Here is a 14,821-nt window from a genome sequence, read left to right as displayed (position 1 = left end):
TTTGACCTCCTGAACATATTTCTGGCCAAAGAGTCCTCGATCTTGGACTTTCTATATATACTCATAGACTCCCTTTGATGCTTCAAAATCCATATAGATGTCTATATCTGACCTTTTGATCTTATTTCTGGTCAAAGGGTCCTCAAAATTTTTCATACTATATAAAGTTATAGAATTCTTTTGATGATAAATCAGCTATTCAGAGTTCCCCTTTTGACCTCCTGAACATATTTCTGGCCAAAGAGTCCTCGATCTTGGGCTTTCTATACATACTCATAGACTCCTTCTGATGCATAACAAGCCATATAGATGTCCATCTTTCACCTTTTGAACTCATTTGTGGTCAAAGTGTCCTTAAAATTTTTCAAACTATATAAAGTTATAGAATTCTTTTGATGATAAATCAGCTATTCAGAGGTCCTCTTTTGACCTCCTGAACATATTTCTGGCCAAAGAGTCCTCGACCTTGGGCTTTCTATACATGCTCATAGACTCTTTCTGATGCTTCATAAGCCATATAGATGTCCATATCTGACCTTTTGAACCTATTTGTGGTGAAAGTGTCCTCAATATTTTTCAAACTATATAAAGTTATAGAATTCTTTTGATGATAAATCAGCTATTCAGAGGTCCCCTTTTGAGCTCCTGAAAATATTTCTCGCCAAAGAGTGTTCGATCTTGGGCTTTCTATATATACTCATAGACTCCCTCTGATGCTTCATAAGCCATATAGATGTCCATATCTGACCCTTTGAACCTATTTTGTGGTCAAAGTGTCCTCAACATTTTTCAAACTATATAAAGTTATAGAATTCTTTTGATGATAAATCAGCTATTCAGAGGTCCCCTTTTGAGCTCCTGAAAATATTTCTTGCCAAAGAGTGCTCGATCTTGGGCTTTCTATATATACTCATAGACTCCCTCTGATGCTTCATAAGCCATATAGATGTCCATATCTGACCCTTTGAACCTATTTTGTGGTCAAAGTATCCTCAAAATATTTCAAACTATATAAAGTAATAGATTCCTTTTGATGATAAATCAGCTATACAGAGGTCCCCTATTGACCTCCTGAAGATATTTCTGTTGAGGACACTTCGACCACAAATAAGTTCAAAAGGTCAGATATGGACATCTCTATGGCCAACCCAGTCTCACGGCAGTTCGTGACATAGTCACGAAATTTAATCTATTGATTCGTGTTCGTGGACACGATTTTCCCCATTTTTTCGTGTCACTCAGCACGACTTTCAATCTAATGTATTTCAATGGGACGTATTTTTCGTGCCTGCACCACGTTTTTCTTTCGAGAGCACAGTATTGTTTTTTTTCTCAATTGTTATTCATTTTGCAAACTTTAAGAGCTACATTACTCAATATTTAATCAATAGATTTTAATCCTCGTTTTTATTGCTTTATATTCGGTAGGCTACTCAACATTAATCTATTTATTCGTGTCCAAGGGCACAAATATCCTTATTTTTTTCGTGTCACTCAGCACGACATTCAATGTATTTCAATGGGACGTATTTTTCGTGCTTGCACGTCTTTCTTTCGAGAACACACTATTTTTTTTCTCAAATGTTTGGCTATTCCTTTTGCAAAATTTAAGGGCTACATTGCTCAACATTTAATCAGGAGATTTTAATCCTCGTTGTATTGTAGCCTATTCGGTAGGCTACTCAACACGAATTTATTCGTGTCCAAAGGCACGAATTTCATTTTTTTCGTGTCACTCAGCACGACTTTCAATCTAATGTATTTCAATGGGGCGTATTTTTCGTGCTTGCACCACGTTTTTCTTTCGAGAGTTGTTTTTTCTCAATTGGTATTCATTTTGCCAACTTTAAGGGCTACATTACACAACATTTAATCAGGAGATTTTAATCCTTGTTTTTATTGCTTTATATTCGGTATAGGCTACTCAACATGAATCTATTTATTAGTGTCCATGGGCTCAAATTTTCTTCTTTTTTTCGTGTCATTCAGCACGACTTTCAATCCAATGTATTTCAATGGGACGTATTTTTCGTGCCTGCACCACGTTTTTTTTTCGAGAGCACCGTATTGTTTTTTCTCAATTGTTATTAATTTTGCAGACTTTAAGGGCTACATTACACAACATTTAATCAGGTGATTTTAATCCTCGTTTTTATTGCTTTATATTCGGTATAGGCTACTCAACATGAATCTATTGATTCGTGTTCATAGGCACGAATTTCCTTCTTTTTTTCGTGTCACTCAGCACGACTTTCAATCTAATGTATTTCAATGGGACGTATTTTTCGTGCCTGCACCACGTTTTTTTTCGAGAGCACGGTAGGCTATTGTTTTTTCTCAATTGTTATTAATTTTGCAGACTTTAAGGGCTACATTACTCAACATTTAATCAGGTGATTTCAATCCTCGTTTTTATTACTTTATATTCGGTATAGGCTACTCAACACAAATTGATTCGTGTCCATGGGCACGAATTTCCTTCCTTTTTTCGTGTCACTCAGCACGACTTTCAATCTAATGTATTTCAATGGGACGTCTTTTTCGTGCCTGCACCACGTTTTTCTTTCGAAACACAGTATTGTTATTTTTATTTTTTTTTGTGATTCATTTAGAAAACTTTAGGGGCTACTTTGCCCATCATTTAATCAGGAGATTTTAATCCTTGTTTTATTGCTTTTTAAATTATAATCGGTAGGCTACTCAACATTGTAAACCATCGTCAGTGCTTCCTTACATTAAAAAAATATGTATATTATTCCTGAATGCGAGTGCAAAGTTGAGTTACGGCTATTGCTTCTAAATATTCCTGTTTCTTTGCTGAAAAATACCGGTTTTCCATCGGTTTGGCGTGTCAAATCTAACAGTAACTACATTTCCCACGAGCCTTATCGACCGTTACTATGGTGATGACGACAGATAAAACTGAGGACCCGCCACCGATTCTCTTTTAATGATATCCTCATCTTTTTTCAACACACACGCGAAAGTGTGCTTGATAATTCAACAATACTATGTGTTATGGCCATCAGTTTTATTTGTTTCCAGTATTACCCATGATCATCAGCTTCCGTTGCTATGGAGACGGAGCCAGCCCGCCCTGTAATTGGGTGATTTCTTCAGTGATTTCTCATTGCGCTCAAACCACTTTCCAGGTAAGTTGCTAGGCTCATTCGTACGTAACGATCACGTTTTGCTATAAATAATTGATGCATTTGCCATATTAGATTCACATGATTTACACGTTAGGGCAACGAATTAAAGCCCGTCCAAGGTTTGCTCATTATCAGAAAAAAATCCTGTGAAATTAGGCTTGCTAAATGGATAGCCAACTTCAACATGCTAACTCTAACGTTAGTTATCTAAAATATGTAATTTTCTCTCGATCATCGTGGTTCACCCACAGTGTCACTGTAATGTGTCAGTAATAACAATATTATCACTTGGTCTAAACTTATACTGCACATAACGCTGCCTTTTAATCTGGGATGTCGAACCCCAGGCACATGTTACGCGCGCGCGCCTTTAAAAAAAAATTACGCGCACAGGAAATAGGAGCAACGTGAATCTGTATTTATTTATTTTAAGTATTTATAAGAAAATGGGAATCACTCACTATTAGGGTCATTAATAGGGTACATAAACACTACATAATCAACATTTTCTGTTGTTCTCCATGCAGATCCTGTCAAACACATCACCTGTCCGAACCTATAGCCACACCTGATTTCAAAACCCAAAGGCACTTTTAAGAGCCAACCTCAATCTCTTCTTTATTTTCTATATCTCACATTCTCTCTGTTCTCAATATCTATATTTCTCTCTCCATCTATCTCACAGTCTTTATCTATTGCTCGTTCTTTTCTCTCTGTCTGTCTTTGTCTACTTGTCTCTTATCCATCTTTGTCTGTCTGTCTGTCTGTCTGTATCTGACTGTTATAATGCCGGGGGGGTCTACAAAAAAGAACTGCCCTTTTTGTCAGGGCATTTTATTTTGTGCACAAAAGGTCTGTTCACACTGTAAAAAGGAGCAACCTCAGAAGCAGCGCCTCAAGAAGAAGCTTCAGAGGTTTGATGAGAAGCGAGATGAATGGGTGGTTGGTCGTAAGAAAAACCACAACATTGCATCCATCAAGGATGAAGCCAATATCCTGGTACGTACAATTTCATACATGACATTAAACTTTCCAGATCATCTAGGAAGTACATTCAGTGGTACCATTTGTTATTAAGTGAGCATGCCAGCGCAAGGTCAGAAAGACAGTATTTTTTGCCAATATAGATAAAGTTAAATTATTTTTTTCTAATGATACTTTGTCCTCCCTGTGTCATCAGAACTAATTTAAAAGTACAATTTAACTATCAAATTTGAAGGTAGATGTAATTGTGATTTTTAGTTTTTATTTTAGTGGTAGGCTAATACCCTAAAGTAAACACATCTTCACCATAACACATCACAGACCTTAATGATCTACCAGAGCAAAATTTGAACACACAGCAAATATAATTGATACTCAGGAATTCTTGAGTTCATAACAAATACAGGCATGTATTGTGACAGAATTGCAATATAATAATCAAACTTTCTTATCGAGTGGATGAGAAATAACAAATGAACTGCATTCATACTGTACTACTCAAAACAACAATGTGCACGTGTCAACTGTAAATATGTGCAGCATTCACCCATTTGGTCATGTTATCACTAAGGTTCTGCCTTTTTAAAATAAATCTTTAGATTGTCATTGTCCAGTTGCACAATGGCTACATAATCTTATCAACGTAGGTGCAAAACCCAAGCTCCTAATATTACAAAAAGTTATATTTTAACCTTATTTTCTATATATATTTGTTTTTTTTGCTTCTACTGTATGAGCCTTCCTGTTTGCACATACTTGGTTTTACAAAAGCAAAACTCACTATTAGGTTAAAAATCCTGAATGGCAGTAACCTGGATGCTGTCATTAATAATGTTATATTTTCTTAATAATTAATATTCCTAGTTATTTTTTATGTTGTTTTTCTATTTCATTAAACAGCAAAAATACACAATGTTGTCATTGCAGCTTGAGAAACTCCATGCCATTGGATACAAGCCAGTTCTGCTTCTTGGAAAGGAGAACAAAAAAAAAGAAATGAAGTGTGAAATATTAACCCCTCGCTGCACCCTCTCCGCCTATGCCCAGGACTACCTTCAGAAGATAGGTTCATTTTATGAATACCTTTGTGAAGGTGAGATGCATGCACTGTATCTTAAAGTCACAGTTCACAATTTGTGTTGAGAGCGCAAAAGATTTTATTATCTTAAAGGAGATTTAACATTGAGCTTAATTTTTTGTAAATCACAAAAATCTGGACATACTAATTGAACACATGAAATTCGCAAAGACACGTTTTGGTTACTGGGTCAATGAATTAAATGATAATATATATATATATATATATATATATATATATATATATATATATATATATATATATATATATATATATATATATATATATATATATATATATATATATATATATATATATATATATTCAATAAAACAATATCAAGGACGGCGCTAAAATGTAGAGCATTACCAGAAATAACACAAAGAAAAAGAAAACAATCAAATGTTGGCTGGATACACCAAAAACTTACACTGCTACTAACTTTGAGGCATAACCCAGACTGTAAACAAACATTATACTTGTCATTTTTTGAATAGATATTATGAGCAGTTTGGGTTTTATTTTCCCGACTTAAAGATATATTGTATTGGTTATAGTCATTGGAAATCAATCAAATATATTGCAGATATCTAATACATCCAGTTGACACTCAATAGTTCTCCTGCAATCAAAAGTGCCTTCAAATCTGGTTGGGCAAAATTTGGACTAGGCCTATATGATTCAAACAGATTAAAACTTAAAACAGGTACAGATCAAGCTTATGGTTAACCTCTATGTTTTAAATAAGCAAAACACAACACTTGTTTAACTTGCACAGGTTGGACCCAGGATTCCAGTGGCAATGATGATCAGCTGATTACGCTGCATCTCACACCCTGTGACCCATTGGAGAACAAGCAACCGGAAGAAGGTGAGCAGGCGAGCCCCGTGGAGGGGCAGGTGGATCAGGCGAGCCCCGTGGAGGGGCAGGTGGAGCAGGCGAGCCCCGTGGAGGGGCAGGTGGAGCAGGCGAGCCCCGTGGAGGGGCAGGTGGAGCAGGCGAGCCCCGTGGAGGGGCAGGTGGAGCAGGCGAGCCCCGTGGAGGGGCAGGTGGAGCAGGCGAGCCCCGTGGAGGGGCAGGTGGAGCAGGCGAGCCCCGTGGAGGGGCAGGTGGAGCAGGCGAGCCCCGTGGAGGGGCAGGTGGAGCAGACGAGCCCCGTGGAGGGGCAGGTGGAGCAGACGAGCCCTGTGGAGGGGCAGGTGGAGCAGACGAGCCCTGTGGAGGGGCAGGTGGAGCAGACGAGCCCTGTGGAGGGGCAGGTGGAGCAGACGAGCCCTGTGGAGCAGACGAGCCCTGTGGAGGGGCAGGTGGAGCAGACGAGCCCTGTGGAGGGGCAGGTGGAGCAGACGAGCCCAATGGAGGGGCAAGGTAATTAGAACAAATTTAAAGAGTTACAGTTTATATTTGTAAAGGCCTAAAGTGTTTGACCAATGGGTTACCTTGAATTTACTTGACTTCCAGTTTATTTCCCCCATAGAGCTTGATGCAGGTTAGGGCTCTTTTCAGCATCGACATTGCAATGTGTGCATGTGAAATAGTCACAATGCAGGATGCATGATGTCAAGTAGGGGAAATGAACTCAAACACACCATGCTATAACTTTTTTGCTGGTTGATAAATTAAAACTCACAAGGTTCTCATTTTCCATGGATAATCTGCTAGAAAAGTTGATCTGATATTACATAATTAGATGGTCTATCCGATTCTGTACTAGGGCTTTTGGAAGGAATTTTGTGAGTCTATTATAAATCTAAAAGTAAAAAAAAATGCTACTAATCGAATGCTGAAATTACTTGGCCAAAATTAAAGATTAAAGATATTAGGATAATTTGAATATTCAAAATAATTGGGAATGTCAGTGTCCCATGCACACTAAACTTGAAGGCAACATATCTCAATTTATCAGATTGCTATGAAATTTGATGAGCACATTTCATGCTCACAACCACACCACCATTTTCCCACCCCTTGCGTTCCTTGATCAAGTCAGCGAAGGATCAGCTCTTGTTGAAACAAATTAGGATTATCACAAACAGGATGGACATAAGCGAGAAAGTGAAACACGTGGAGTAAATGGAGCAACCTTAATTCAATCGCAATAAGACTACATGTACTTTACACCTATTAATACATGTACTGCCACACTTGTGCGACGTTGTGGTCTTTCAGTATTTTAAATAATAAGTTAAAGATTTATTTGGTATATGAGTAATTTTCTTTCTCCAAACCCATTGCTGTCTTCACAGGGTCAGCCAGGGGCACAGTTGCAAGTCGCAAAAAGAAAAAGTCAGGTATGTAAATAATGTTTGTTGGGTAATTATTGGTGGTTCTGATAACTGTTACCATAGCTCATTAGTCAAGCAGATTCTCTTAAAGGGTTAGTTCACCCAAAAATGAAAATTCTGTCAGTAATTACTCTCCCTCATGTTGTTCCAACATTCATGTTTACCTCGAAGCTAATACTCCCGCTAGCATACAATAGCCACATTAGCAGTTAGCTGCTGTTTGTTACACACAGTAGAGCAATAAAAACACAGTCTTAAGGCCCGTTCACACCAAGGATGATAACTATAAAGATAACGATAAAGATATAATTCTAAAAATCGTTCTCCATATTAAAGAATAACAGAGTTCACACCACAACTATAACGATAAAGATATGAGGAACGATATCATAGGGATCACTTTCAGAACGATTTTTTTCCAGCTGTCGAACGATAAAACACTGACAGCCAATCAGAATCCATTCTAATTTAAAGGTCTCGCGCATTTAAAATGGATCTGGATCATCCGGGCGCGCGCGTGCTTAGAATAAAAAGTCCGTTATCGGTCGCTGGTGTGGACACATATATAGTTATCTTTATCGTTATCTTTATAGTTATCGTGCTTGGTGTGAACGGGCCTTTACCGTTTCAATTGCAGGCAAGTCTCTGATTGTTGAAAATGGCCCCTTTTTCCCGAGCTTCGATGCCAACTTCGCCTGATATTGCCCCAAATTTGTGAAGGATTCCGGCGTAAAATGTTTAGTTAGCACAGACACCAAACGTTAAGCCAGTGGGAAGGGTTGTAGGAACCGCGTCATTAAAAATGAATTTAATCCACTGGTCCCTGATAGCTAGGTCCGTTCTTGGTAGAGAAAACACATTTACATGTTGATTCTGGCAGTCAACAACAGAGCAACTCACGTGTGCACTACGTTTCTGCATCTTTCGCGACTGAATTGAATATGAGGGGGTAAGGGGCAGGGCAGGCTTCCCGCGGCATAGGTCTGCGGTGTCCATATATGGTATATCCTGCCCCGTCATGACGTCAAGTCGGGGCTGAAATTAAAATCTCGTATTTGAGTGCGCGTGCACGCTTGCTGGTTGATGAATCCTGGGGTAAACAAACGCTTCACTTTTAAATATCGGCTTCCCGGCCAGTGTATAATCGTTAGGCAATCATAACATACATTGATTCTCGTGGAAAAGTGAAAATTACAGGTTATGACTCCTTTAAGATTGAGCAACTGGAGTCACTTGGACTATATTAACAATCTCTTTAATACATTTTCTGGGCCAGCAAGTTTCAATCCCTTAGTAGCCTATGGAAATGTGATCCAGCTCTCAGATTTAATCAAAAATATCTTAATTTGTGATCCGAAGATGAACGAAGGTCTTACGGGGTTGGAAGAACAACATGAGGGTGAGTAATTACTGACAGAATTTTCATATTTGGGTGAACTAACCCTTTAAGTAAATAAATGAATTACGCAAATAGAATTTAAAGGGGACCTATTATGCTAATTTCCAGTTCTATATTTTTGTTCTGATAGTCCACTAGAGTAGCTTTGCATTATCCTTAAAAAAAAATCCTTATTTATCTTGAACTGGTCCTTTATGCAGACCCTGTCTGAAACGAGTCGTTTTAGATGGAGTATTCTATAAGCCTACTATGATTACTATTCTAATGAGCCTCAGCCTGCATGTCATGTAAAATGTGGAGCCAAATATAAACAGCGTGTTTGCAGACACATTAACTGAAATAGAGGATGGTCTTTTTCCATATTTCAGGGGTCTCTACTCTCTAGACACACCAGGGAGTCAGGGACACATATTTATGTTGAAAAGACATTACAAAGTGCATTTTGTCTAATTAATGTAAATGTGTTTTTTTGTTTTTTGTTTTTTCTCACAGGGGGACCAAGGCATATGCCGGAAAGGAAAAGGTCACAAAAGAGTAAGTGCATTGCATGTAAATGCAATGATTGATACTTTGCTATACATTGCAACTTTTACCCCGGTTTATTTGCTATAGTTCCATTGCTTTTTTTTAACTACTTAAAACAGACAATTAGTCAAAATTTTATTTATTTATTTAATCATTTAGCAAAAGCTTTTATCCAAAGCGACTTAGCGACCCGCAACAGGGCAACAATATGTAAATGTCTTGACCAGTCCAGCTAGTCCAGCGTAGCACACATAACCATGATTATTCATAATAGATATAGAATAGTAATAATAATAATAATAATAATAATAGTAGTACATAATAGTAATAGTGAGATTAGTACAATTGACAACCTATAAAATCCAACAGGCTTAATTAGTCTAATTTGACCAAAATGCATTGTAGTAGTAGAAGCAGCAGCAGTGGAGTATTCTCAGTTGTGAGCTGTGGCTTAGCAGTAGTATGGTTATTCAAGCAAGCATACCACATTGGAAATTAGTGATTTGGTTCCATGGTACATGTTTTGATTAGTGATAAACATCACTTGTTGTCATCCTTGCAAGTCTGCTCCCTACTTAAAGGGATACTCCACTTTTTTTGGAAATAGGCTCATTTTACAACTCCCCCATAGTTGTACAGTCAAAATACAGTAATATGTAGCAGCGCCTGAAAATGGTCGACCCTAGTCTACCGAGCTGGGGACTATTTTCAGGCGCTGCGTCATATCATTACGTCTGCTGGACTCATGGTACGGCAGCAAAGTTTCTTGATTATTACGCAGGAATGAGAGTATAGTTCCTAGCCATATCAGCCTAGAAAATCACAAAGTGATTCATAGTTGTAAGTCTTCATAGTTGTGTTTATTTTGTTCCTAAACTAACTAATAAGTATTTGAAACGTGTTTTTGTTCACAGATTGCTCCTACCACACTCGCCTAGAGGCTTTCCCCATCAGGAGTGTAGTAAGAGAAAGAGTGAGAAAGGTTAGACAGTCATAAAGGAACTGCAGAGTGTAGGCAGTATGCAGAGTGCAATATAGGATTTAGAAACTTCCTTGTGAGTTGGCAAATACATATTACAGTATACATACCATAATTGTTAGGTAGATGCTTTTTATGTGTTTGGTCTTTTTTGAATTACAGTTTAGAAAGGAGTGTCTACTGAAAATAATGACCCATTGTATCAATGAAACTCAGTGCCTATAACCAGACATAATAGCCTTATGCTAAGAATGGAATTATTTATTTATTTTTCTTGATAGGGCAAAGCAGAAATGTTGGTTGACTGGGAGCCCTGTCCAGTATGGTAAGTATTTCTCTGTTCTTCTGCTTTATGAATTAGAGATAGGGGGGTTGGCTACAATACTTTTTCTATTAATCCGTTCTGTTTCAGATTAAACAAGCATTATAACAAGTGTAAAGCACACATCATTACAGAACTATAACAGTTTCATTTTCCATCTATGAAGGACCACCACCATTAATGCATGCATGAAGGTGGTGGTCCTTCATAGATGGAAAATTAAACTGTTATTCCCTAAAAATTCCCTTCTGTTTTTAGTGGTGAGCAGTGGGCCCAGTCCTGGCAGCCAAAGGATTCTCTCCGAAATAATGAAAATAAATAAAATGTATGTTTTGAACTCCATTTTGGTTTCAGCGTATTTATTCAATTGTTTCTGTTTTGCATTTGAAGTCGTATCTCATCTTTCTGTAGTAATGAAAAGGTGAAAATCTCCAAGAATGTGACCTGGAGTTTAATCTCGAGAGGGCTGTACTAGAAATGTACTTAATCCAACTGAATTTTCTTCTTCAGATGTTATTCAAAAGCATGTTTTCATATTTCATGATTATACATTGCACTTTTATTTTATTACAGTTGACGCGTAACTTGATTTCATGTTCTGTTGTCTGTGCTTTTCAAAGTTCACTTAACCTCACTGTGCACTGTTAAGAAATACAGCCTTATGGCTTGTTTGACATGAAGCTTAAATATGAAGTTCAACAAATAAGACTGACCTTCTTTATACTCACTCATTACTTTATATCTTTTACATTCTCTCTCACTCTCTTCTACTCCAAACTCATCAGCTGACTGGGCGTTTTACGTCTTAAACCAAATGTATTTTCTTCTCAACCCTCTTGAGCCAATCGTGTCATAGGTCCCTCCGCTGTGCTCATCAGGAGAAGAGCTCCACATTCATCCAGATCTCAGCATTGCTACTCACCCCTTCACCACCACCAGTGTCGGCTCCATGTAGGGGATATCCCTCTTCATATCATGCATTTCTCTACAGTACACCTTTAAAAGAACGATGTTTCGATGTGTTCCAATTGCCAAAGACTATATAGTTTCTACTTGTCATGCACCTTGTCAATAAATTTGTTTGATCACCCTTTAAGCCTCTTGTGAGTAATAAAGCAATACATAAGCATTTGGTGTATTTTCACTTATATTTTTGTGAAAGACCACAAATACACTATGATAACACTTGCAAAAGATGATAATTTTTGTTTTTACTTTTCCATACATCAAATTCAAAACAATATGATGATGTGGTTGAGACAAAAGAAACAACCTTCATTGAGTATATTTATATGTGGAATTTGTTTAACTTTACAAGTGGATTCTTTTTAAATGAAAATGTAGCCTATATATAATTTAATCAGGGCCTTCAAGTTTTATAAAAAAATTGGAGTGAGGTTACATTTGTTTGGGGAGGAGCCCCTCAAATATTTGAAACAGTGACCCCTCGGCCCCAAGTTTTTGCTTGCAGTTCAGTTTTATCTATTGTTCATAATTGACCAGCACAAACAAATGATAACAATTGGTAAATCTGATGAAAAAAACATGCATATTTAATCCAAATAAAATAAATGGTTTTATATATTTCAAAAGATAAAGCATAGAACTGTGCGGAGCCGCTTGTTGGCTGAAGTACCAGTTCCATCTGTCACACTTTGATCTCTCTCACACACGTGATCTCTCTCTCTCTCTCTCTCTCTCTCTCTCTCTCTCTCTCTCTCTCTCTCTCTCTCTCTCTCTCTCTCTCTCTCTCTCACACACACACACACACACACACACTGATTTAATTATAAAGATACATGGATCACCATGATTTTAGCTTCTAGAATAGAACAGTTTTTGTCACTAGTTAAAAGACAAATATTGATTTATTGTGAAGGTCTTGATCTGGACAGTATATCGCACATTTTGTCTCCTAATGCTGACATATTTATACACAGCAGTTTATTACATTCATCAGGGCAGGGGGCAAAACAAACACGTGGAGGCCATAATTAAATAATAATAATAAAAAATTAAAGGTCGCTCTTTGAAGGACTAAACTCCCGCCGACAAACTCGAATTCATTTCTACTGTAGGCTACAGCCTATACCAGCTAAAACCACAGATGTTAAATCCTGGCGATTTTGTTTCACCCTGATCATCTAAATGCAGCATAATGTATGTTTTGGCTGTATAATGTATGTTTCTTGATATATATAATAGTAAAGACACATTTTTATAACCCTGGTCGGGAAACCAGAAGAACTACAAGTATGGTGGCTGATTTGTACACTTTGTAAGAAGTTCTATGGCGCGTCTCTTGTGGGAATTGTAGTTTATAAATAGCGTACATTGGAGATGGCCCTGATGGTTGTCCTACAACTACAATATCAGTTAAATATACTTAATGACCTGAGATCCTAGCGATTTTTTTTTATTTTGATCATTACTATCACTATATACACAAACTGTAGTTTTTTTAGGAGCCATGTAGAATCTCAAAAACAAACACACTCTACAATACACACTGGTGAGATAGGCTACATGCAAACCAATACTACAAAAACTAATGCGGTAATACGCAAGCGATGTTGGTTGTGGTTCTCTCCTTCAAAAACGTTTTCACATGATGAACACAACAAAAATTCAAAAATTCAAAAATTCAAACACAACAAAATTTTTTTTTTTTCATTCCTTAATACAAAACAATACACCAAATAACACCAATAAAGATGATTCTGCTCCAGCATCCCATCTTTGGTCCTAACCAGTCATTGGGGGTAAAATCCCCTGGGACGCATGAAATGAAATGTGCAGGCAGACTTCTTCCAATCCATCGTGTCCTACAAAATTAGAAGCACTGATAATGCATCCTTTTTATAAAATGGAAGCATATATCTGTATGTGAGGCAATTTGATGCATTTCTTTTCATTAAAGTAGTATAGTGCAACAGCCACCATACATGTACAGTATGTGTAGTCACAGCACAGAGTACAGCACTCAAAAGTTACAGTAGAGAGCAGTCTGACCCCTACTGTACCTTTTTTCCTCCCTGAAGTTTCTGATACAGTTTTTCTTGATTGTTTACACACATTTTCTGAAAGCATGCCTCATATTCTCAGAACTCTACACACAAATCAAAAAACACACACACAATGGGCAAAACCCCTCAATTCTCCTGCAAAATGAAACTTTACATTCAAAACAATGTTATTTCTTCTCAAAATGGTATTTTGTTTTCAAATGACACACACAAACCATCATATGAATAGACATTTATAAGAACCAGTTGAACACTGATGTGTTCAGTGTAAAACACTATGATGAATGGAAAACACTTCTTCTCCATCCATCATAATGACTTAGGTATTTTCTTGTTCAGTGTTACACTTACTACAGACAGTACATACATAAATGTTGTAAAATATCTGAGAATATTGTTTTTATACTCAGAACACACAAATACACGGTAACAAATACATTTTATTGTTCCCACAAAAACAATGTACACAGTGTACATCCCAACCAATTAAAAAGTTGTACATAGAGTTGTCTACATACAAAACAACAGAAGAATTGCCTGTGTACATTTACAGTAAAAAATGTTGGCATCCATTGCCCCATTGAAGAGCTGACCTGTTGCTCTTTTATGCTAAAGCTCTGATTGTTAATTGTAAAACTGTGTGACGGGTGTTTGCCCATATGAAGAGTCAGTGTGCATATTTGAATGGCAGTGTGTTCCTTGTGAAAACAAGAGATTTTCTGCATGAAAATTGTGCCATAAGCAGAGAATTGTGTGTAGTGTTTTGAAAATGGTTTTAGAACTGCAATTTGAGTGTAAAGCAGGAATTGTCCTTGTAGTTTCGCAGAATTGGTTCAGGGGGTTCGTGAATGCGTTACATGTTGTGCTCATTGTGTCTCAAGTACCAGTATTTGTGTGTAAACAATTGAGAAAAACTGTAATGGAAGCGACGGTGAAGTGACTCTCAAGTTTGGCTGTACTCGTCGCCCAGCCTCCTTAGTCATAGCCTACCATGGACAAGAACATGGTCAACTAAAAAGGCACAAATCTCATCTGAGACTGCTTGTCTTTTTGCCCTCCCCCTTCTCCTC

At 37.4% G+C, this 14,821-nt stretch overlaps 1 protein-coding gene across 4 annotated transcripts; it reads left to right on the top strand.

Annotated features, from left to right (window-relative positions):
- The first annotated feature begins 1,172 nt into the window (after nucleotides 1–1,172).
- Nucleotides 1,173–11,808, top strand: LOC308686610 (uncharacterized protein). Of its 4 annotated transcripts, XM_081395049.1 has the most exons (7): nucleotides 1,173–4,151; nucleotides 5,064–5,229; nucleotides 5,993–6,583; nucleotides 7,462–7,506; nucleotides 9,392–9,433; nucleotides 10,685–10,728; nucleotides 10,984–11,029. In XM_081395049.1, the coding sequence occupies exons 1-6, from the start codon at nucleotides 3,939–3,941 to the stop codon at nucleotides 10,705–10,707; spliced, it is 1,080 nt and encodes a 359-aa protein (XP_081251175.1). In that variant the 5' UTR covers nucleotides 1,173–3,938; the 3' UTR covers nucleotides 10,708–10,728; nucleotides 10,984–11,029. The 4 variants fall into 4 exon arrangements, 3 of the variants coding, with proteins under 3 accessions (XP_081251175.1, XP_081251174.1, XP_081251173.1); XR_014029614.1 differs by having other exon boundaries at nucleotides 9,392–10,728; nucleotides 10,984–11,808; XM_081395048.1 differs by lacking the exon at nucleotides 10,984–11,029 and having other exon boundaries at nucleotides 10,685–10,891.
- The last annotated feature ends 3,013 nt before the right edge of the window (nucleotides 11,809–14,821 follow it).

Source organism: Scardinius erythrophthalmus (genome assembly GCF_964197995.2).
Source record: "Scardinius erythrophthalmus genome assembly, contig: HAP1_SCAFFOLD_517, whole genome shotgun sequence".
In the NCBI taxonomy this organism is placed as follows: Eukaryota; Metazoa; Chordata; class Actinopteri; order Cypriniformes; family Leuciscidae; genus Scardinius; species Scardinius erythrophthalmus.
Note: the sequence above shows the minus strand (reverse complement) of the source record. Positions and strands in the feature narration are given on the sequence as shown.